Source organism: Mycothermus thermophilus (assembly GCF_041956435.1).
Source record: "Mycothermus thermophilus strain CBS 625.91 unplaced genomic scaffold VTJ04scaffold_1, whole genome shotgun sequence".
NCBI classification, from domain to species: Eukaryota; Fungi; Ascomycota; class Sordariomycetes; order Sordariales; family Chaetomiaceae; genus Mycothermus; species Mycothermus thermophilus.
The window spans coordinates 4,883,341-4,903,830 of record NW_027191427.1 but is presented as its reverse complement, the minus strand read 5'-3'; the positions used below and the strand labels follow the sequence as shown (position 1 = coordinate 4,903,830).

The 20,490-nt window shown below is 58.0% G+C and overlaps 6 protein-coding genes across 6 annotated transcripts; 2 read left to right on the top strand and 4 right to left on the bottom strand.

The window, feature by feature from the left end:
- Nucleotides 1-599: 599 nt before the first annotated feature.
- On the bottom strand, nucleotides 600-2,144 carry VTJ04DRAFT_1837 (uncharacterized protein; the record flags this gene model as incomplete). The annotated part of the gene is made up of 2 exons (XM_069359568.1): nucleotides 600-1,805; nucleotides 1,878-2,144. 2 exons carry the CDS (start codon nucleotides 2,142-2,144, stop codon nucleotides 600-602), a joined length of 1,473 nt encoding a protein of 490 aa, XP_069224445.1.
- A 604-nt stretch (nucleotides 2,145-2,748) lies between these two features.
- On the top strand, nucleotides 2,749-3,361 carry VTJ04DRAFT_1836 (uncharacterized protein; the record flags this gene model as incomplete). The annotated part of the gene is made up of 2 exons (XM_069359567.1): nucleotides 2,749-3,018; nucleotides 3,101-3,361. 2 exons carry the CDS (start codon nucleotides 2,749-2,751, stop codon nucleotides 3,359-3,361), a joined length of 531 nt encoding a protein of 176 aa, XP_069224444.1.
- Nucleotides 3,362-4,661: 1,300 nt separating this feature from the next.
- On the bottom strand, nucleotides 4,662-4,949 carry VTJ04DRAFT_1835 (uncharacterized protein; the record flags this gene model as incomplete). The annotated part of the gene is made up of 1 exon (XM_069359566.1): nucleotides 4,662-4,949. The coding sequence occupies one exon, from the start codon at nucleotides 4,947-4,949 to the stop codon at nucleotides 4,662-4,664; it is 288 nt and encodes a 95-aa protein (XP_069224443.1).
- A 72-nt stretch (nucleotides 4,950-5,021) lies between these two features.
- VTJ04DRAFT_1834 (uncharacterized protein) lies at nucleotides 5,022-8,366 on the bottom strand (the record flags this gene model as incomplete). Its single annotated transcript, XM_069359565.1, has 3 exons — nucleotides 5,022-7,016; nucleotides 7,065-7,658; nucleotides 7,716-8,366. The coding sequence occupies 3 exons, from the start codon at nucleotides 8,364-8,366 to the stop codon at nucleotides 5,022-5,024; spliced, it is 3,240 nt and encodes a 1,079-aa protein (XP_069224442.1).
- Nucleotides 8,367-11,867: 3,501 nt separating this feature from the next.
- On the bottom strand, nucleotides 11,868-13,475 carry VTJ04DRAFT_1833 (uncharacterized protein; the record flags this gene model as incomplete). Its single annotated transcript, XM_069359564.1, has 2 exons — nucleotides 11,868-13,268; nucleotides 13,341-13,475. 2 exons carry the CDS (start codon nucleotides 13,473-13,475, stop codon nucleotides 11,868-11,870), a joined length of 1,536 nt encoding a protein of 511 aa, XP_069224441.1.
- A 1,167-nt stretch (nucleotides 13,476-14,642) lies between these two features.
- VTJ04DRAFT_1832 (uncharacterized protein) lies at nucleotides 14,643-18,051 on the top strand (the record flags this gene model as incomplete). The annotated part of the gene is made up of 5 exons (XM_069359563.1): nucleotides 14,643-15,456; nucleotides 15,530-15,718; nucleotides 15,904-15,949; nucleotides 16,326-16,859; nucleotides 17,067-18,051. The coding sequence occupies 5 exons, from the start codon at nucleotides 14,643-14,645 to the stop codon at nucleotides 18,049-18,051; spliced, it is 2,568 nt and encodes an 855-aa protein (XP_069224440.1).
- Between the last annotated feature and the right edge of the window lie 2,439 nt (nucleotides 18,052-20,490).

The following is a 20,490-nucleotide window of genomic DNA, read 5'->3' as shown; positions in this document are numbered from 1 at the left end:
GGTGGTTCATGTTCCAAGCGTTTTTGCGAGGGTGGCGATTTTTTTGTGAGTTGTAGTTGAGGGAACAAACCTGGTTTCTGTTGACTTGGGTCTGTCATTGGGAATTGCACAAGCATATCATCATAGACGAGTATTTGACCGGATGACATAGTTAGGAATTGCGTGTGTCTTGGGCCTTGCGCATGCGCTGTCAAATAATAGAGGTCGAGAAACCCCGGCTTATTCTCTCCTCATACATAGCTGAGGCCTACCCTACCATGGATCGGTTACTTCCACTTGCCCGCCCCCCTCCCTCCCCCAGTCTAACTGAACCAATATCCCAAAACGCCTCGACCGGATAACTCCAGCGTAAATAGGAATACAGAGAACACCGCCTGGTCATAATCGCTGCTTCTTTCTGCTTCAGTTTTCCATCGCTTACCATCCCAACACTGGAAGCAAAACAACTACCTGTAAAGCCGTCACACCCACTTCCAGATGCTCGCCCCTTGGGCCGAAAACGTCTCAGACATGTCGGCCAGGGTGCTCACAAGCTCCCGTACAACCAAGTTCCCACTATCATGCCTTCTCACGGGCCCCCGGGTGACCATGGCGGACCACTAAGCCGGGAGAACCACGCCATCGGCCTCCATCTCCTTAACGTACCTCTCCCACGTGTTGATGACGCCGTCATAAAACCCAATGTGCGCATCCACAAGGCCGGTAAACTGGCGCTTGAACTCGACCTTTTTGATCCAGTCAAAGTTCTGCACCTCGCGGACGACCTGTTCGGCAAACCTGTCGGATTCGGCGCGGGCATTCTCCACCTCGCGCGTCAGCTCATCGACACGAAGTTCGAGCTTGCGCTGCCGGTCGCGGCGTGCCTGTTCGTGATCCACGCCGCGCAAATCCTCCACCTTGGAGCGCAGGAAGCCGCTGGCGCCGCCGAGAGCCCCAGTCCCGAATGGACCGGACGAGTAGCCGCCGTACGTCGATGCGCTGCCCGAGCCGGCGGCCAGAGAGTCGCGCTCGGCGGTGGCCTTGTTCAGGTACTCGGTGAGTTGTTCGTAATCGAGTTGCTTCTGCTCACGGGCGCGGAGGAGGTTTTTGAGGGCAGCGGAGTAGGCGACCATGTCACGCAGGGACGAGAGATAGTCTTGGTCCGTGTGGTCGCGGAGCTTCTTTAAGCCCGTTGCGGTGTCTTCGACCGAGGCAGCGAAGGCGCGCACGGCACCCTCAACGCCAGGTTCGAGAGCGAGCAGACGCTGGAACTGCTCAGCCAAATCGCGCAGGTCGGTCTCGAGGTCGGCCTCACGGCGGGCCACGCGCGCGACTACTTTCTCGACATGGCCGAGGTCCTCGTCCAGCTTGTCCGCCTTCTCCTTGACCTCAACAAACCGCCGATCGGGCTTGCTGACCTTGGTGAAGGCGTTCATGAAACCTTCGGCAACGGAGTCGAAGATGCTGCTGCCGCTTGCGGACTGCCCCGCGCTGGAATCAGCCCCGCTAACGCTGAGGCGGTTGGCGCGACTGCGCATGTAGGCGTTCCAATCATGGCTTTCGAGGAATGTGTGGAGGATAGGTGCGCGACGCAGGGTTGGGTGGAGGGCGAGGCGTGAGAGGAAGCGTTGGAGCGAACAGGCACGACGGGAGGTGAAATCGTAACCGAAGCGGTCGCCCCGGACATATTCCATGCGCTGTTTGTCAGGCAGTGGCGGGACAGCGCATCCCTGGAAGTCACGGAGGAGGCTCTTGTATAGGAAGAGGAAGTCTGTGAATCGGCGGCGGACTGTGGTGGTGGGCCGTTGGAAGGTCGAAAAGCTGGTCTGTGGGAGCCAAGTCAGTCGCGGCGTGCTGGCTGGGATGGGAGCGTCAGGACAAAGGAAACAGGAGCCTACATGTGTGGTAATCAGATATGAGACATACGCATCCTTGGTTCCATCGTTCTCCTTGTGCGGGTCGGAGACGATGCACTCGAGATACTCTCCTGGTGGGTAAGCTCCTCCCTCGCTGCCTCGGTCATCTCGAGGCCGGCCCGAGTCCCGTCGACTGGAAACGTTATCGGGGCTGCGGGTATCGTGCGATGTACTTGGCCCAGCTTGCTCGGCATCCTGCTCGCTATGCCAGGAAATGTTGGAGAAGTTGTCCTGATCGTGGACACTCATGGTGTCCTCGCCTGCCACTGGAACCTAGCCGACGTCGCCTTCTATGGTGTCTCAATCGGCAGCTCTTGGAGAGTGATTTGAGAAGAGCCACAAGAACCACAATTCAATCAAACGGCAGCGGAGGAGATGGGATCTAAAACAGGAACCGGAGTTGTTGAGAGGCGGGAGAGCGGCGGGAGGCAGTGCTGAAAGGGTCCAGGCTGGAGGTTGACGTAAGGTGCAACTACCTGAGGTTTGGTGGAGGCGGGGGAGCTCGCCATCTTCCTGTAGCCCAGCTGCATGGCTGCGCTGTTGAGCAACGAGATTGGCGGGGGATTGTCCCCGCCTGCCCCACTGCGGCATGTGCCTCCAGGTTCCTGTTCCAGCGTTGTTTGGGTTCCGGTGCCATCCCATCGTGATTGAACCTTTTGCGAGGCACTGCATCACCATTTGTTCTTGCCTGTTTTCAGGCTTTCGATTCCCTCTTTTCCACGACTACCTTACCCCAAAACAACACAACCCAAGACATCATTGCCAAACCTTGTCGTCGCCGATCCTCGCTACCACCACCGCAACCGCAACCGACTTTCTCCCCTTCCTCAGACGACCTCAACAATCATTCACAATGGCATCTGACGACATGGATGTCGACGAGCCCGTCCGGCAATCCACCGGCGACTCTAGCAACTATGCCAACGACGTCAGCGCCGCCAAGCTCGCTGCCATGCAAACCCACACCAAGGCCACCGCAGTCCGTTCGATTGAAGGCTGGATCATCATGGTCACCAACGTCCACGAGGAAGCCGACGAGGAAGCCATCCACGACAAGTTTGGCGAGTTTGGAGAAATCCGTAACGTGCACCTGAACCTGGACCGGCGGACCGGATACGTCAAGGTGCGATTCCTGTTCCCCCCATATCTGCCCATCAGCCTGAGCGACGCCTCGGGGACTCTGCTAACCGCATGCCACTTCCCAGGGATACGCCTTGATCGAATACACCACCCTGGAGGAGGCACGAAGGGCAATCGATGGCGCGCATAACACGGATTTGCTCGGCCAGACCGTCCAGGTCGACTTCGCCTTTGTGCGCCCGCCTCCGGGCAAGAGCTCCGGGCCCCGGAGTGGCGGCGGTGGTGGAAGGGGCTCGAATCGCGGGGCTCGCAGCGGCCGGAGCAGGAGTCGCAGTCCCGGCGCAGGTGGAGGCAGGGACCGTGATAGGGATCGCGATAGGGACTGAAGACCCGTCAGCCGGGAAGAAGTTGTTTACTCGCCCACCAAGGTGGAATCGTCGTCGGATTGCTGGAATCTGGAGGGCAGGCAGGATTGCCCCAGCTGGAAAGGACACGAGATAAAAAAAGGGCTCTAGATCAGGACCGGCCTGCTTTTGCCATGCACGGCCATAATCAAGTCGCCGATGTGTCATCGAGTCGAGACACGTCGGCATCCTGCCATTGCAGATTAACGGTACGTCTTGGGCTCTCAACTGGTCTTTGGGAGGGCATGAGTTGCTGATCGTCACTCTCAGACCCCTGGTTCAGTTTGCTTCGTGATATGCTACAGCCAGTGAATCACCGCGATGGAGAAGCGACGGACATATCGGCCACCAGGATAGTGGTGTCTGTTGCTGGGCTTTGCTAACTAACACGACCAGGCAGTGTGCCTCATGAGCCTAATTTGCAGGCTCTTGGGCAACATATCAGTCGAGCCTGGATTCGGGTTTATCGCCTTTTATCCATTTTAAACAGCAAAATTACCTCACAGGTAGAGGACAAGCCGGAATCACTCTCTTGGCTCTGATCTCAAGTCCTAGCCGTCCCTCACCCTCCCCTCCCCAAAATCAACGCCATACTCTTCTTTGAACGCTCGAAGGATCCCAAGGACACACTCTACAAGCCACTCAGACAGTAACTGTCGAAACTAATTTCCATCCGTCCTACAATCCTGATCACCGTATTATGTATTACACGGCATGCCACAGCTTCACAATCCACCTAGCGAAGAGATGCCATGTCTTCTCCCCACTGAGAACTTCCATTGACAACAATATATAACAACAAAAAAACGAAATCAAGTCACACAACCTGGAGACATATAGCAACCATGCACAACCCCAGTTCATCCATCCATCCATCCATCCACCAACCCACGCCTCAGAAGCCTCACACATGAAAAACATGGGCATAACGAGAGCACAGAAGACAGTAGGTATTGCAAGTTAGATGAGAGATCAAAGCCAATAGACAAACGACCAGCCATAGAAACCCAACCATCGACCCAACAAGACAAAAACTGGAGAACACAGGCGAAAAAGAAGAACTCGCGTCCAAATCCATCCGTCCATCCACCCATCATCCATCCACTCATCCACAGCAAGCCCATCAAACACTACACACACCCACGACAAATCGCTTCCAATTTCATGAGCCCAGCACCCGTTCGTCACTGTCTATCCTCTCCCCCCTCCCCGTCATCCACCTATGCATCCACCATGTATTAAAAAGTGCCAAATATATTGCTGTAAAAACAAGAGGGAGGTATCAAGATACCAACCAGGCGAAGAAGGGAAAGCGGGGAGGGGTTGGGGAAGAGCAGGCAACTGCGCGCGAGGAAATACAACAACAAAAAGAACAGAGAGGTATCATTGCGGTTGGGCGATGATGATGTAAAGAATGATGGTTACGCATCAAAAAGGCATCACAGGGAGAGAAGCGACGCAGGGGAGCATGGGGAGGAATAGAAGGCGACCAAGAAGAGTGAAAAAGACAGGAAAGAGGGAGTAGCGAGTTTCTGCCCTTGAGAATGCGGCCGGCTTGTCCGAGCCCCATCTCATTCCACCCCGGCCCTCATTCCATGAATCCAAACTCCAAGGGCGGTCCGTCCAAAACGAGCATCCGCACTTAGCCGAGCTCGCCAGCACGGGCCCTCGCTCTCCGCCGGAAGAAGTCCATAACCTTCCTCGCCGGTCCGCTGCTCCCCGAATGGTCATGCCCGCCGCGGTATGGCTCCGCCTCCCACGCGTCAACAAAGCGCTTGTTCTTCTGAAGCACGCCGCGTCCGTTCTTGCCACTGAGCCGACGCGACGAGTCAAAACTGCCTTCTTGCGGCGATAGTGGAGTAGGACTTGACGATTGCTGCTGTTGCTGTTGAGATTGTTGTGGCAGCTGTGACGAGGACCCTGCCTGTCGGCGGACTTTATCAACCGAAGCTTCCGAGCCGCTGCCAGCCAACAACGGTTGTGGCATGAACCCTTGACTGGATGACGGGTTGCCGTAACCGTTCGAGGGGTAGCTGAGGCCCTGGCTGTAGGGGTTGTTCGAGGTCTGATGTGGCGGCGGGGTGTGCAACTGCTCGTACATGCCATCGAGGGTAGCGGCGTCGACGGGTTGTTCACGGCCGATGTCCTGGTCGATGTACTTCTGCGGGAGACCGGCAGAGGCTGGGGGGTCCTGGATGGGGAGGTGTTGTTGAGAATCGAGCTGGCTGGAATAGTCGTCCTTGCCGATCCCGATGGCCTTGAGCGAGAAGGAGGTGGGGATGAACGAGAAGCGCCTAGTTGAACGTTCCTGGGACTTTTGCGAGCCCGTGATGCTGCCCGACGCCTTCTTGCCGAGGCCGATGGAGAACGATCGGCGTGACCGCTTTGAATCAATGGATGGGCGGCCCTCTTCAGCCGGCATCGAGTTGTTCATGCTAACGGGTGGATACTTTTTGGTCTTCTCGCCAGCGGGCGCCTGGTCGCCGCGCTTCTTATTCCGGCCACCAAACAGCGAACCGCTCCTGCCGAACAGCTTGGTGCTAATCTCACCCATAGTACTGGACCGCTTGTGACCCTTGACCTCATTGACCGAAGCGGACCCGGGCGAGGGCGTCTCGGCATTTGCAAAGCCTGAGACGCGGGCGAACTTTGGCGGAACACTGCTGATGCTGGGCCGACCAAACTCCTGGACCTGCGTTTGAGATGCTGACGGTGGAATGCCGTAGAGGCTGTCGCGGCGGGGTGGCTGTTGGATGCTGCCGTGTGCGTTGGTGCCAGCAACCTCTGGTGGCGCTGGTTGGCCATACTGTTGAGGGGTGGGACCCTTGGACGCGACAGATTGCGAGGAACCACTGGGCGCGGGTCCGGTACCAGATGTGCCGGCGGCTGTGAGATACGCCGCCTCGCGACCCCCGCGGACGGGCACTGTTGTTGTTGTTGTCGTTGTTGCTGGCGGAGCCTGACTGTGCTGAGGGCCGGTTGGTGGTATCCTCGACGAGGCCGGGGCCTTGCCGTACGGGTCGTTGGACGTCGTGTCCCTGGTCCTGTTATCCTTAGGCGGCACCGATGATGGCTGGACGGAGCTGGAATACTCGGGGGCGCGGGTCCGGCTGGTGGAGGCTTGCGAAGATGATTCGCCGCGCTGGGTTGTCGTGCTGGGAGCGACGTATTCGACTTGGACGGTACGACGCTTGGCATCGCGCTGCTGCTTCGCATACTCGGCATCAGCGTCGAGGGTGCCCGGCTTGTTAGAGAGGCCGCCGATGGTTGGAGAGACAGCCGACTTGCGGGTCGACTCGCGCACCGACGCACTGCGAGCGATGCTCGGGGCGTCGTCGTCTTCGGGAGGTACCGTCGTGTTCTGAATGTCTTTGGGAGTTGTGGTGCTCGACGTGATAAACTCGACGACGTGTGCGTACTCGCTGAGCCAGCTGTGACGGGCTACCTCGAATAGGTCGGCGCGCTTGCGGGGATTGGGGACGAGGATGCGGCGCAGCAAGTCGCGGGCGTGAGGGGTGACATATTCGGGGAAGGTAAGCGGGGTGTTGACGATGTACTTGTAGAGGAGGTTGATGTTGTCGCCCTCGGGGTTTGCGGGGTCGTCGTCGAAGGGGAGATAACCGGCAAGCATGGCGTACTGACGGGGTTAGATGGAGTTATGCGGGGGAGGAGCGTAGCTGCTTACCAAAATAACACCACAACTCCAAACATCGACCTTGCGGCCTGTGTACAGCGAGTCGCTCACGACAAGCTCAGGAGCCGCGTAGCACGGGCTACCACAGCTCGTTTGCATGAGATCGCCCTTGCGGGTGCCGTTGGGCTTGATCTTATCAAGGCCCATGCGCTTCACAAACTCACGGTCTGTCAGGTTCAATTCCTCCTCTTCGGTCAGCTCGTCATTGGGGTCGAAGGTGTTGGCGAAGCCAAAGTCGGTAATGATGATGTTCCGGTTGCGGTCGAGGAGCAGGTTCTCAAGCTTGAGGTCGCGGTGGACAATGCCTTTCTTGTGGAGGTAGCCGACTCCAGAAACCAGCTGGGCGAACAGGCGCCGGGCGGCATTGTCTTTGAGGTAGCGATGGTTGAGGATGTAATCGAACAGCTCACCGCCCGAGGCGTACTCGAGGACAATGCCGTAATGGCGCTCCGACTCCTCCATCTTGTACAGACGGACAATATTAGGGTGGGTGAGCTGCTTCAGGATAGCCACTTCGCGCATAATCTTGGCCATTCGAGATGGGTTCCCGCCCAGTTGGTCTTTCTTGATGAGTTTAATGGCGACCTGAATATCTGTTAGCGGACTCGGTATCATGCCTGAAGCACGTGTGCTTAGACTGACCTGCGCGCCTCCATCAATCTTCCAGCCCAGTTTGACCTTGCCAAACTCTCCCTCGCCAATAGTATTTCCCAGGATGTACTCGCCGAACCGGGTCTGCTTCTCTCTCTTTGAGTGATCATGCCGGCTCCTCCCGCCGCGCCGGCCATCGTCGGCAACATCAGTCGTGCCAACAACGGGTGGCGGGGCAGCATCATCGTCCTCTTCGTTGTCCTGCTGCTGGTGGTGGTGGTGGTGAGATTGCGGGACCAGAGCCATGTGATCCTTTTCCCGGTCCATGTCGCCGTGGGCCTGTGCGGCCAATATGCTGTTCAGAGTCTCACTGGCCTCGATGGTGGGTCCACTGAAGGTTCCTGGGTTCTGCGGAGACGGCGGTGAGCGGGCATCGCGGGTGCCGTTTGTCGCGTAGCGGCTGTCATGGCTCGAGGACGGGTCTGCACGGCGGCCATAGGCGTCACGGCTCGAATCACCGTGGGTGCGACGGCTCGGGTCGGAGGACTGTTGAGTGTGTCGGGAGCTGGATGTCCGCGGGGGGACGGCAGCGGCGGGCATATTCCGCCGGCGATCTGGGCTCGCCCTGTAAAGGTCGGGAGAGTCAACTGGAGAACCCATGGGCGCCTGCACAGGCGAGGCGACCGCGGTACGGGAACTCATTGCAGTGTTCGCGTCGGCCGGGGTATCAATGCTGTGCTCGCGGGGACGGCAGTGGTGGATGGGCCTAAGCGGACGTCAGGGTTTCGGGGGCAGTGGTGGTTCCGGCGATGTCAGCTTTGCATGATCTCTTGGGTACTCTCACACGCGTTCGTGTCGGCGGCGAGGGCTGGACTGCAGGCGGCGTCTAGAAAATTGTCGAGCAAGCCGTGATGCAGTCGAGAGGTGCTGCACACGGGCCGGTGCAGAGGAGACGTGTCGGAGCAAAGTCGCGCGCGCGCGGGTCGTGGTTGGTGACGGCGGGGAGAAGGGGGGGAGACGGAAACTCGGGAGACAACCAACAAAGCGGGTCGAGTCTGGCAGATTCGAGGTCCGGGGGTTGCAGGAATGATCCCGGCAAGGCTCCTGAGAACGAGAAAGGTGGTCGTGTCGCGGTTGGTTGGGTGCGGGTAGGAGGAAAAGAGCCTTCAGAGGACTGGAGCAGCGCTGAGGGGGTTCGCTGCAATTTGCCCAATGACCTGCCAAACAGTTGAGACGCGACGGGGTCTGTCAATGGCCAATTCGAAGGGCCGCCGCGATGGTTGGAGATGCTGCAACGCGACTGGACGTGCAGGGCGTGGGTTTGGGTTGTGTTGTGTCCGTCCAGTTGTGTTTTCTGAGAAGTGCCGCAGCGTCAATCCAAAGACCCAAGGCATGCGCCACAGCCGCAGAACAATGCGCCCTCGGAACCTGGATGCACACAGCAGAGATGCAGAGATTGGGGATGACCTGGGAGTTTGCCCTGGACGGTTTCCCCCCTCAGGGACTCAGACGACGGTGGGGAGAGGGGGGTGTGATCGGGGAGAGGGCGGTGAGAGCGGCTCTGGCGGCCGAGTGCCACTGGGTTGGTCGGCAATGGGGGGGGGGAGGTTATGCCCAGGGGTAGTAGTGGGTTTTTGGTGATGCTGTCAGCTTCCAGCCACAACCTCAGGGTGAGAGCATAAAGAGTCGAAGGAGATGGATGCAAGTTCGGACGACTAAAGGAAGGGAACTGAGTTCCATTCCGTTCTTTTGTTTCAAATTACGAGCCAAGACGGTAAGTTTGGTGAGAGTGAAATGGTGATGCCTGCCAACTTTCTTTCATTCATCTCTTTCATCACACTGCCAGCAATCACGAGCACCAAATCTCCCAAAAAAAATCCAAACACAACGTCTCCAAGCCCCGGCATTGTCCTGTCCTCACTTCGCTGTCAGCGCGGGATTTGCGGCGGCATGTGCTTGATACGGTCGCAGCGGAGTCTCGGCTCCAGCTGTGGACGCTACCGCCAAGGTCCCTAGCGCTTCTGTTGCTGCTGCTTGCCCTGGCTGGGAGAGCAGCTCGCAAGGCCGACCTGGCATTCGTTCGCATCTCCAGCCCGCCCGCTAGGCACTGGAGCCATTGATTTGACCCATCAAGCCACCAATCGATCCCGAGGTGCGAAGCCACCCCCCCCCCCCCCGGACCAAGTCTTCACGTTCACTTGTCTTGCGCGACTCGCAGACCAGGCAAAAGACATGGAAACTGCTTACAGGTTTCACGGCCACGTATGGAGTTCCATACGGATATGTATCCCCATTCTCAACGGGTTGATCTCGGGTCGGGTCTGGAGAGCGGCGCGCGTCGATTGTCTGACGCCGGGCCGCAGACAAGGTCGCACGCATCACGCATTGTCTCATCTCGTTGCCTGCTCCCGCTTGTCCGGCTCATATACTTACATACGAGTCATCTCGCGCGGCATCTGGACAAGACGGAAACCAGCACCACAATCCATAGCTACACGCAGCCGTTCATCTCTCTTGGCCGGTTGTGGTGAACTGCGCTCTCTCGGATGTTCTCTTCTGGGGAAACACAAGTGAAGCCCCCCATTCTCCGGATTCCCTGGCCCGCTTGTGCAGATCGGGCTGCAGTGCCAAGCTGCGAGCAGGTCCTGACCCCAAACAGATAGCGGGCCTGTTCCTGAAGCAGGGTTCAGGGGGGGGTTGTTGGGTGGTGATGGCGACGAGCATCTGCCAGCCGCGGTCCTGCGATGCGAAGATCACAAGGCCAGATGGATCGCCAGGTGTCAACACAACAGCATGCACATCGCCGGCATCTTTTTGTTCTTGTGTCCGTCCCGGACATCCTTCATCTTTTGCAATTTCCTGCATCCACGGGGACGGGACGGCGGGCAGGGCTGGCTCTCAAAGGATGGATTCCAAAGAATCATCCAAACCAGTCCTCATATGAAACAGGCGACGAATCACCACAAAAACTTCTATTTCGTCCAATCCGTCCGGGCCCTTACCGCCGTCTTGCATGAAACAAATCGAACGGACAAGTGACACAAGACAAGAAGCCGCGCCAGCGTCCGAGTCAGCACTCCCCTTCTCATTGATACCTTTTAAACTTAGCAGCCACCAAAAACCTGCACGGCGTCACCGAGCATCGACTGCCCTTGCATACGTAGGTATTGGCGCCGGAGATTGGAGGCGCCGGTTGAACACAGGGATCCGCAGGCTTCACAGGATGGGCTTTTCGATCTTACCACTAAGCACGAATGTTGATCGAGGCAGAGGAGATTAGAAGTCAGTCAACCGGGCCATGACATGACGTTTTGAAGGCCAACGAAATATGAAGCGTCGGAAAGCAGCCAACAGGAAACGTGGTAACAAAAAAAAACATGAAAGCAAGCCGAATTCCGACGGTCATCCATCTTTTGCATTGACGTTGCAACGCAAGAGAATCCCAATCTCCAAACTCTCTGACTCTGTTCTCGGAACTGCGGCTGACCCCAGCATCGCCCAGCGAAGGAGAACTTGCCGTTCCTTGCCCGAACGAGCGAGAACCCGCCGCGAACCCCATGCTCATTTCGTCCCATCCCGTCCAGGGAACATCCAGAAACAGAAACAGCCCAGAGGTTTTTTTTTTCCGCCACAACTGAGAACCGGCCCCTGTCAAAGCACCCCCGCTGGCCAGCGCAAACGCGATGCGTTCAGGAACAGCCGCCCAGACGCCCAGCTGACTGAGGGCTTGGCTCGCCGACGCATGGCGATCTTCCCAGATGCCCTCCAATTTCCCCTTGCATGCCGTCTTGCTTTTGCTGTGTTCCGGGAGCCGGAAGTGAGATCTCTGGCTTTGAGCGCGTGAAATGCGACAGTTGGCGCGTCCGGACCGGACCGGCCGTATGGATGGTTGGGCCGGCCACTGGGTCAAGGTTACGGACGGACGAAGGACCCATCACATGGCCGAAAGACGGCTGCCGAGGCGGCGGAGAGGGGATCTCACATCTCCGGCATCCATCGGCCGTCGTCCTTCTCAAGCCAGAACTAAAACGGTCGAGATCATCTCATCAATAGGCGCAGTCTAATTCAAGCCAACCACGTTGAGGAGCCGGCATGATCTATTGACGCAAGGCTGTCACACAGACACACATTCACTTTTTTGATAATATTACACTTCTCAAACATCCAATATAATGTACAACGAACCCATAGACTAATATCTAGTTACAGCCTGATGGTGATATCATACTCGTCCAGTAGCACCGCCACTACCGTCAACACGCCCATGTATGCACCGAGGATGCCCATGGTCGGAATTCGGCCCACGTCCAGCGTAGGCACCGTCAGGTTGACCAAACCGGTCAGAAGGTTCGCGAGCAAAAACACGGGCAGGCCGTTGCGGTTGTAAGCACGCAGGACGCGGCTCGTAGCATTGTCATGGGCCTCGCGCTCGGCGCGCGCGTCCTGTACCCGGTAAAAGCCGGGGAATAGCCAGGCGTCAACGGCAGCAAAGGCGAGCAGCAGCGTGCTGTTGAAGGCCGCAACCCAGAGCATGTAGGGCAGGTTGGCCAAACGCCGAGACACCGTCAACCCGAAACCGTGGTAGTCGGTGACCACGAGGTAGAGCACCGTCCAGCCGGCCGACCAAGCCGCAAGACGGAGCAGCAACCCCGCGCGCTTGGAAGTGCCGCCGAGGCGGGCGAGGAGTCCACCCTTGGCCTCCTGACTCCGCGGCAGCACGACCATGCCAAGATCCTGGCCGGCCAGGAAGATGGCTAGATAACCCCAGAAGCTGAAAACCCCCTCGCGGTTCATGGACAGCAAATCTGTACGCGGACCAGTGAGGATGTAAGCCTTGAGACCCGTGAACTCGAGAGCCAATTGGTAGAGCACAGCCAGCAAGAGCGCCAGCCCGGCGTAGGAGGGCACAAGGCGCAGGGCCGACTGGAAGAGCGCAACGAAGGGCGGCAAGAAGCCCAGAGTGAAAAAGAAGTTCCAATGCACGCCGTACTCGGTGACATGCTCGGCGTAGTCGACAGCCTTGACACTAAACAGACGCACGAGACCGAGGGCTAGCAGGGGCAGCGAGTGGCGGACGGAGCGGACGAGGCGGGTGGCCAGCGGAGTGATGCGACCCTCGGCTTGCTCGCGGAGCACGGCGCGCGAGGCGACAATGCCGGCCGAGAAGACGAACGAACCCACGCCCATGTCCATCAGCGACGTGCCCCATGTCTCGACCTTGGCGAAACGGCGCGGGAACAGGCGGAAATCGACGGCCAGGATGCAGATGCATGTCACCACCATCATGTTGCCGCGGTACGTCGTCAGGAACGGCTTGGTGGACAGAGCACCGAGCGGCGCAGATGTGTCTTTAGTCGGCGCATTGGGCGGGCGCTGGGGCTTTTTCTTGCGTGCGGCAGCCGAGGCGTCGGGAGGTGCGGCGTAAACGGCGAAAGCGGCCGCCAGCAACAAAACGTCGAGGAGGAGCGGCGCGCGCGAGTAGAGGGTCACAGAGAGCAAGAGTGCGCCGACATTGAGGAGAAAGTCGACAACAAAGGCAAGGCGTGTGTACGGCTTGAAAAGTGACTGCCGGGTCTGGAGGGCCGACCAGAGGAAAGTGACGATCTGAGAGGCGGGAAGAGGAATGGTCAGCGATGGTTGCCTCGAGCTTCGTAGGATCGGCACAGGAAGTCATACCGGAGCGACTGCGCAGACTTGGGCAATCTCAATGACGGAGCCGCCCGAGAGGTTTGAAACAAAATCCTCCTTGAGCTGCTTGTAAGTATGCGTGGCGCGGGCGGCCGCTTCAGCAGCAGGATCGGTGTCAGCCATGATGGGAGAGAAAAGAGGTGTCGGGATCCGATATCAGTTCGTCATAATACGCGAGAGAGTGTGTACAGGTAGTGTATTGTGAAGCAATTGTGAAGCAATGGACCAAAGTGAGAAATGAGGATCGAAAATTGGGCCAAAGGGAAGGAGAGAAAGCAATGTCGACGTTGTGTGTCGTCGATGACAGCTTGCGGCTTCCCGAGACTGGCCAGCCGTCAAGGTCCACAGCCTGTGGACAGGTTCTGGTCTAGCCAATCATTAGATGAGAAGCCCTGAGCTCTGGGACCCATAGCGGGGCATTTTTTCTGTTTCTTGGCATCATGGATTTGATAAGGCTGCTGCTGTCACTTCCCAACGATCCTCTCTGGCAAGAAAAGAATCCGAGATGACAGGACTGAGTATGAGCTCTTTCAAAAGACCGCAGCTTGGGAGCTCTACCAGGTACATCTACATGCAAGAAACCGCATTTTGGATCACATGTTCTGATTTCTTACACCATCACAGGTCTCCCCTTTCCAATCTCAGCTCCAAACGATGCAACTGAGGCAGATGACGCAGCATGGCGGGTGTAAGTGGCGTGCCCTGTGTCTTTGTTCTCGACGCGGGTGGCCTCCAACTCAAATAGACAATTCCATGGAAAGCTGGGCACCGTAACGTATAACATGTCTTTGCACACTCTGCCTCCCGTCCCGAAATGCCGGGACTGCTACATATTGCTGCGCTGCTGTCTTTGTCTCCTTGCAGGAAGATGAGTCTCCTGAAGCTTTGTCTCTCAGGCCACCACGACAGCGCCGACTTGACTCATCAGAGCCACGCTTTGCTTTGAGCATAGTCTTTGACTGGGCGGCGAACGGTGCAATACAAAAGCAACATGGCCACCGGGACGCCGGACGGTCGTCATCTCCTCGCCCCCGACTCGACACATGGTTGTGCTCGCAGGGAAAAAGACAGCTTGGTCACTCAACACCACATATCAAAACGACGATTACAACAGCCACAAGCCCAGTCAACATTGCTCTGGTTCTCGCAGAGATGGATACACAGGCTCGATCGCGGCCGATACTCCAGCTCGTGTGGGCTGAACGCGACCAACATCCCCCGTGCCCGAGGCCGGCCTCATATCCTGTCTCGAGCTCGCCGGCCCTGGCCTCCCTGACAGCCCCCAGCCACATGCTTCCAGAATCATCTCACGCCTATGACCTTGCCATGAGGGCTCATGAACGGACTCTCATCGACCGCCTTGATCGATTTGAGCGGACCCGGCGAGACTCCCAGCACTCTCCTGGACCCGCTCGATCTCTCTCGCCCATCTCGGAGCAGTCCCTGAGCGCTCGCCGGACCTCCGTCGCCAGCCTGCCACTGCCCCGGGCGCCCGCTCCGTCGCCTTGCTCCCCCTCCTCCGCATACGCTCCTTATCCCCGACCCCAGACTCTTGTCGACCAAACAAGAGAAATGTTGCTCTACGGCATGCCCGACCAGCTCCCACGGCTGTCTCCCCCCGACCTCGACAGCCGGCGGCTTTCCTTGCCGTCGCCCCTTGCCGCTAGGAGGAGCAGCCATCAGGTCCTGGAAGAGTTGCAGGATTGGGGTCATGTCTACTTCGGCAACACCAGCATTGCCGATTGTTTTGTGGCAGCTGTGGCTCTGCGGCGGCACAGCGACAGCGCTTCGGCCGACGAGGGCGTGAGCAAAGGCTCATCAACTCCATCGGACGGACGCAGCCACGTCACCATCCGGGCACGCATAAGGCCGTGTGCCCTTGACCGCAAGCCCTTCCTTCTTCGGCGGACGTTCGACATGGATGAACTCAGGGCCACGGTTCCTGACCGCCTGCCCTCATCGTTGACACCCCAACAGCGGCTTTCCTCAGACGACCTCAATAGTCACAGCCCGGGGCGGCGGCGCTCGGTCGTAGTGCCTGGAAACCGGCAAGCACCAGACATTGGCTTATCACACATGCAGAGCACAAACACAGTACCGATCCGTGAGTCCTCCCCGAGCTCTGGACAAGCTACCAAGGTAGAAATATTGGCGGCTAACTCGGCCACCGGATGCAGATCTCAAGTATGCCCGGGCTTTCTTCCCTGTCCTGGCGGCACTCCTCTACTCGGGCCACATCCACAAGGGTGACGTCGTCGACCTGCCTCTGCCGTTCCCTGAAGCGTGGACCCAGACTGTGGCACATGCCTACACAGGTCAGCGTGAGCTCACGGAACCCATCAAGCAGAACATCTTGTACTTGGGCGGTAAGGTGTGAAGAGAGAGAAGAGGATCACGTCGTTGGGTCTCACCAGCAATTTGTAAAATCTTCTGGGTCTTCGCGGGGTTCGTTACCTTGCATTCCTGTGGCGAACATTTTTCTGTTCTGGACCTGTGTTATGAGTTCATGAGAACAATATGTAAACCTTGTGAGAAACCCCGCGCTTCCTAGTCTGTCTCTCTTGTGCCATGATGCTGACTGGTACCTTTCACATGAGGTGAGTGGTCTGTTCGACAAATATCAAGACGTGATGGTGGCATCGCCCCGCGAAGCTAGCACTTCTCTGCTGATCAGCTGTCCAATCGTCCGGTCTCAAAGCTCGATCGACATGCGAGAAAGCTCGCCTCTTTCCATTTCTTCCACAGTCAAACCCCTCGTTGTACCGTCCGATCTGACCGAGTCAAGCCCGACCCCGACGGGTCCAGACCACGGAAATCAAGAAACCCACAACTCATACGTTCCGCTTCGCCCACCGCGATCCGCTGACTTGCCATATGGCTTGTCGTATATCAGGACGGGCGGGGTTGCAACAAGCCGCTGCCAAACCGCATGCCCTCATAGCATGCCTCTCAGCATCATTGCACAGAATGCAGGTCGTCTCAGCCCATTCAGTCACCGAGTGTCCAAGGCCTCCGTGGTATTGCGTTACCCTTGATGATCACCACCACCACCAATCACCGTCCTGCCCTGACCACATCGGCCTCTGCTCCTGGCGCCAGCGTCTTTGGCCGTCCCATCGATCCTGCGCCAGCTCCTCTCGTCCTCATCAATGGCTGGCCGGGCGTCGGCAAGGACACTGTCGCCGAGTGTCTGACCCTCATCCTGGGCAAGGAGAAGGCACTCCTTCTCGACGTACGCGGCATCGACAGCGAGCCAACGACGACGACCACTACCATCACCACCAATTCCCGGCTCTCGAAACACCACGGCCATCACTATCACAGCAGACACCATCCGCACCGTCGTGAACACAACCCACTCTTGACGCCCGAGCACCCGAGATACTTTTCATGGGATGACTTCGATTCTGGCTCTTTCTCGTCCCTGATGCCACCACCCTTCTTTCCACTGTCCCCGCTGGTCTCTCGGTCCGCGTCTTTCTCGCATGGCGACCCTGCTGGCACGAGGTCAGCTGTCTTTCCTGTGCCACCAGACCCAGCCATTCAGTCTCCCATGACACATCCCTCTCTTTCATCAGCGCCTTCAACTCCGAGTCCTATAACCAACCGTCGCCCGTCAGCCCCAACCACATACTCTTCAGCCATGCACATACCCACCCTTCCCCCGATTCAAACGCATACCAAGCGTCGCCACACCACATCGGCACTCTCTAGTTCTGGTGCCGCCGTCACAGCATCCCCAACCGACGGCAATGCCAACCCCTCCAGAGCAACGACGACGCCAGCCAGTCCAGCCGCTGCCCCGCCCCCAGTCGTGCCTGGCACAGCTCCAGCAACCCCAAGCATCAAAACTGCCACATCAACACCCATGTGCAGCCAGGACAACCTATCCCGCTTCCTCTCCAACCCGCCAACCCACAGCCGACGGGTCGCCGTCCTCCCGTCCTTCGTGCCCGACACGCCTCAGGGGCGAGCAGCGCTGAGGTCGTTTGCAGAAGCGGCGAGGGCGACACGTCGCGACTTTGTCGGGGTGGTGTTGACGCGCGGGGAGGGGGCGGGGTGGTCTGCGGCCGCCGTAGCGGAGTCCAAAGGGGTCGCGGGGGATGTTGGTGCTATCGATGTCGTCGGTTGGGGAGGGAAAGAAGGAGGGATGGAGGAGGCTCATGATTACGGCGGGGAAGGGATGGGTGTCTCGCCGAAAGAAACGGGCGTCAATGTCGGCGGAGGTGATGGCGCCGGCGCTGGCTCAACCACTGAAAGGGTTTCTTCTTCTCCGGCTACCATGGAAGAAGTGGGACCGGGTGCAAGATCTTACCGGAGCTCACTGAGCGGGATGACTGGAACGAGCACGTGGGATGATGACGTCGTTGCCGAAGGAATCCCATGGAGCAAAAGGCCCAGCAGAGGCAGCAGCATCGGTAGCCTCGGGAGCATCATCAGCGCCGGCAGCAGAAGCGCCTGCGGGAGTATGCAATGTTTGAGTATTTCGGAAGACCAGGAGTCTGGCCTTCATCCGTCCGAGGCGGAGGTTTGGTTTGTCCAGCGTCATGGCCTGGTGATGCCAAACGGGCCTGAGTTAACGCTGGATATGACGCAGATGCAGCCTTTCGACGCGGCAGTACACATCGTCGAGTTCGTCAGGGGACTTGAAGCCGAGGGGCATGCCAGGTCTCGCCGACGTCAGGGCTCCGGTTCGTGAGGCATCGTCAAGCATGGCTCTTCAGACAGCACAAGCCAAAGAAGAGGACATCTTACCTAGACAATCGGGCTCAGAGTTCATACATTTGGACCAGAACTCCTCCAGCGGGGAGGTTGGCTTTGATATGAGCCTTGACTTCGAGCCCTCTTCCCTCCCTGTTCCCCTCTTCTGTGGCAGGAGCTCGGGCCGAGGCCCAAAGCATCCCATTCCCCTGGCCCCTGGGGCATGTACCACAGCATACCCGAACATACAAGGGCATGCTACTTGGCAATCTCGACACCGGGCAGTCCGGACAAGCCAGCCCGATTGGCTTCCTTCCTCTAGCCAAGGAATCAAGGACGCCATGTCCAACCATACAGAGCTTCTAGACGAATCAAGGGGTGGGAAAGACCTCCTGCTATACAGTGTCACGAGGACCGCGGTGACAGGAGGGAAGGGGGAAGGGGGTGCCCGGCCGGCATCAATGCCGGGTGGCCGGGAGCAACCATCCGGCCCCAAGAGAGGGGGGGCAAGCGGTATACCTAGCTGCCCTGGATCTCACCCTCCCTGGCTGCCCGCCTGGTTCTAACGGGGCCCCTTTTACATAGTTGTGTCACGGCGTTCTGCAGGAGAGGGACGGCCCGCCTGGCCTGTCACACCGCGGTGCAACCGCGTTCCGATCCCTTTGTATTGACATACCACCTTGATCGGATGAGGGACGGGGGCCGGGCGTGTCGATCCTTCGGAAGGCCCTCGAAAACCACATGTCTCCTTATAGGCATCCGGAAGGCGGACGACAAGGGCACCACGCCGGCGTGAGCGCGGAGAATCTTGGCAGGCACCAGAGTAGGGACGTACATATGTACATAAATCCCTACACGGTCGGTCTGTCCGTTCACCTTGTTCCCGGGCTCATGGAGACTCGTCGGTGAAGGTCGGTCAGGACACACCGCCGAGCAGGCCGGGCAGTCTGCTCTCGGTGAAGTCGTGCTGGCAAGTTGAGGTATGTACCTACCTGACAGTACACACTTCCATCTTACCTTCACCCCCATGGGGGGTTCCTCACCAACCGTCTACCCCTTTGACTTTTGTCCATGCGGTTCTATTCACACCCTCCTGTCGATCTGTCCAGCTCAAACCTGCGATCGGCCCCCGATTTCCACCAAACAAGTCATGATGAAACAAACAAACGGCCCCCAAGGGGGGCCGGGAACCCCCACGGTTGGGTAGGGCCGTTCAGTACCCGGCTCGGTTGCAGGAGAAGCATGGGGCATTGCGGGGGGGTAGGGTAGAGCAGTGCAAGGGGAACGGTGCCCGCCCGGGGAAGCAAGGACGCGTTCCCGGAAGCTTGGCTGTGAACAAGAGACGGGGGGGGAGACATCTTGCATCGTTCGCCTATGTATGCTACTGTGCTACGGTACGGACGTACACATGTACATACATACAGCACAGCCTCGCGAAAGGCTCCGGTAGCAGCGTGCCGTGTGCCGCAGGAAGGATATTGGTCGAGAGGCGAGTTTTATTTACTTAGGTTAGGCGAGGGGCTTTTTGCGGTGTTGGCTACGTTGGGACGCGGGACAAAAAAATGCCATGCCATGTCAACTTGCATAGGCCCGGAGCTAACAATGCAAGATGCTGTTGTCTACTACGAGTCTAAAGGCAAGGTACATTCCTCTAGGTGGGCCCGTATCTAGCATTTCCGTACTCGTGTTCTGGAAACAATGGAAGGTGTTACTTGTTGGTTGGTTTCTTGCCATGTGCAGCATCATAGTAGCATGCAGTAGTGAAGTTGTAGCCGGACGAGCCGGATGTCTACCTAGTTGCGACTCCGTCGGCATATAGTTTGAAAGTTACAGGGGTTGTGGCTACGTGGGATCACGACAAGGGAAGCAGGACATGATTTGTTAGAACTGCCGGCAGCTTTTACATCACAGCACTAACAGTGGATGCGGCATGTGTTGTCACTCATTCTTGCTTGGCAGCAGTAGTTATTCATCAACACGTTGATGTGGCTATTCTTCCTTGACCTCTTGAATGAGGCTGGCCTCCAACTGCCGAGGATGTCGCAACAATTGTCCAACTCATCTCGGTTTCCAAAAGCGTGTGTTGCCGAACCAATTCCAAAGCTAGCAAAACTAGTCAACACAAACACCTCGGAGGACTTGATAGCACATGCCTCAACGGGGCAAACTGGCTGACCTCGACCAAGGGCCGATGGCAGGCTACTGTGTACTATACGGAGTAGTAGAGCAGTGAAGTCCAGCCTCGCCTGACACCATCTCCACCACTCATCATCACATTCACACAATTCCGCGGCGGACGTGGCTTGCCGAATTGCTGTCCCGTTTGAAGCGGGGGGATCCGTCCGATCACCGCCGCGGGCCGAGAAATGGCTATGGCCTCCCGCAAGCACTCCACCGCGCTAAGGGCAGATCGCCGACCAAACGATGGTTGTCTCTT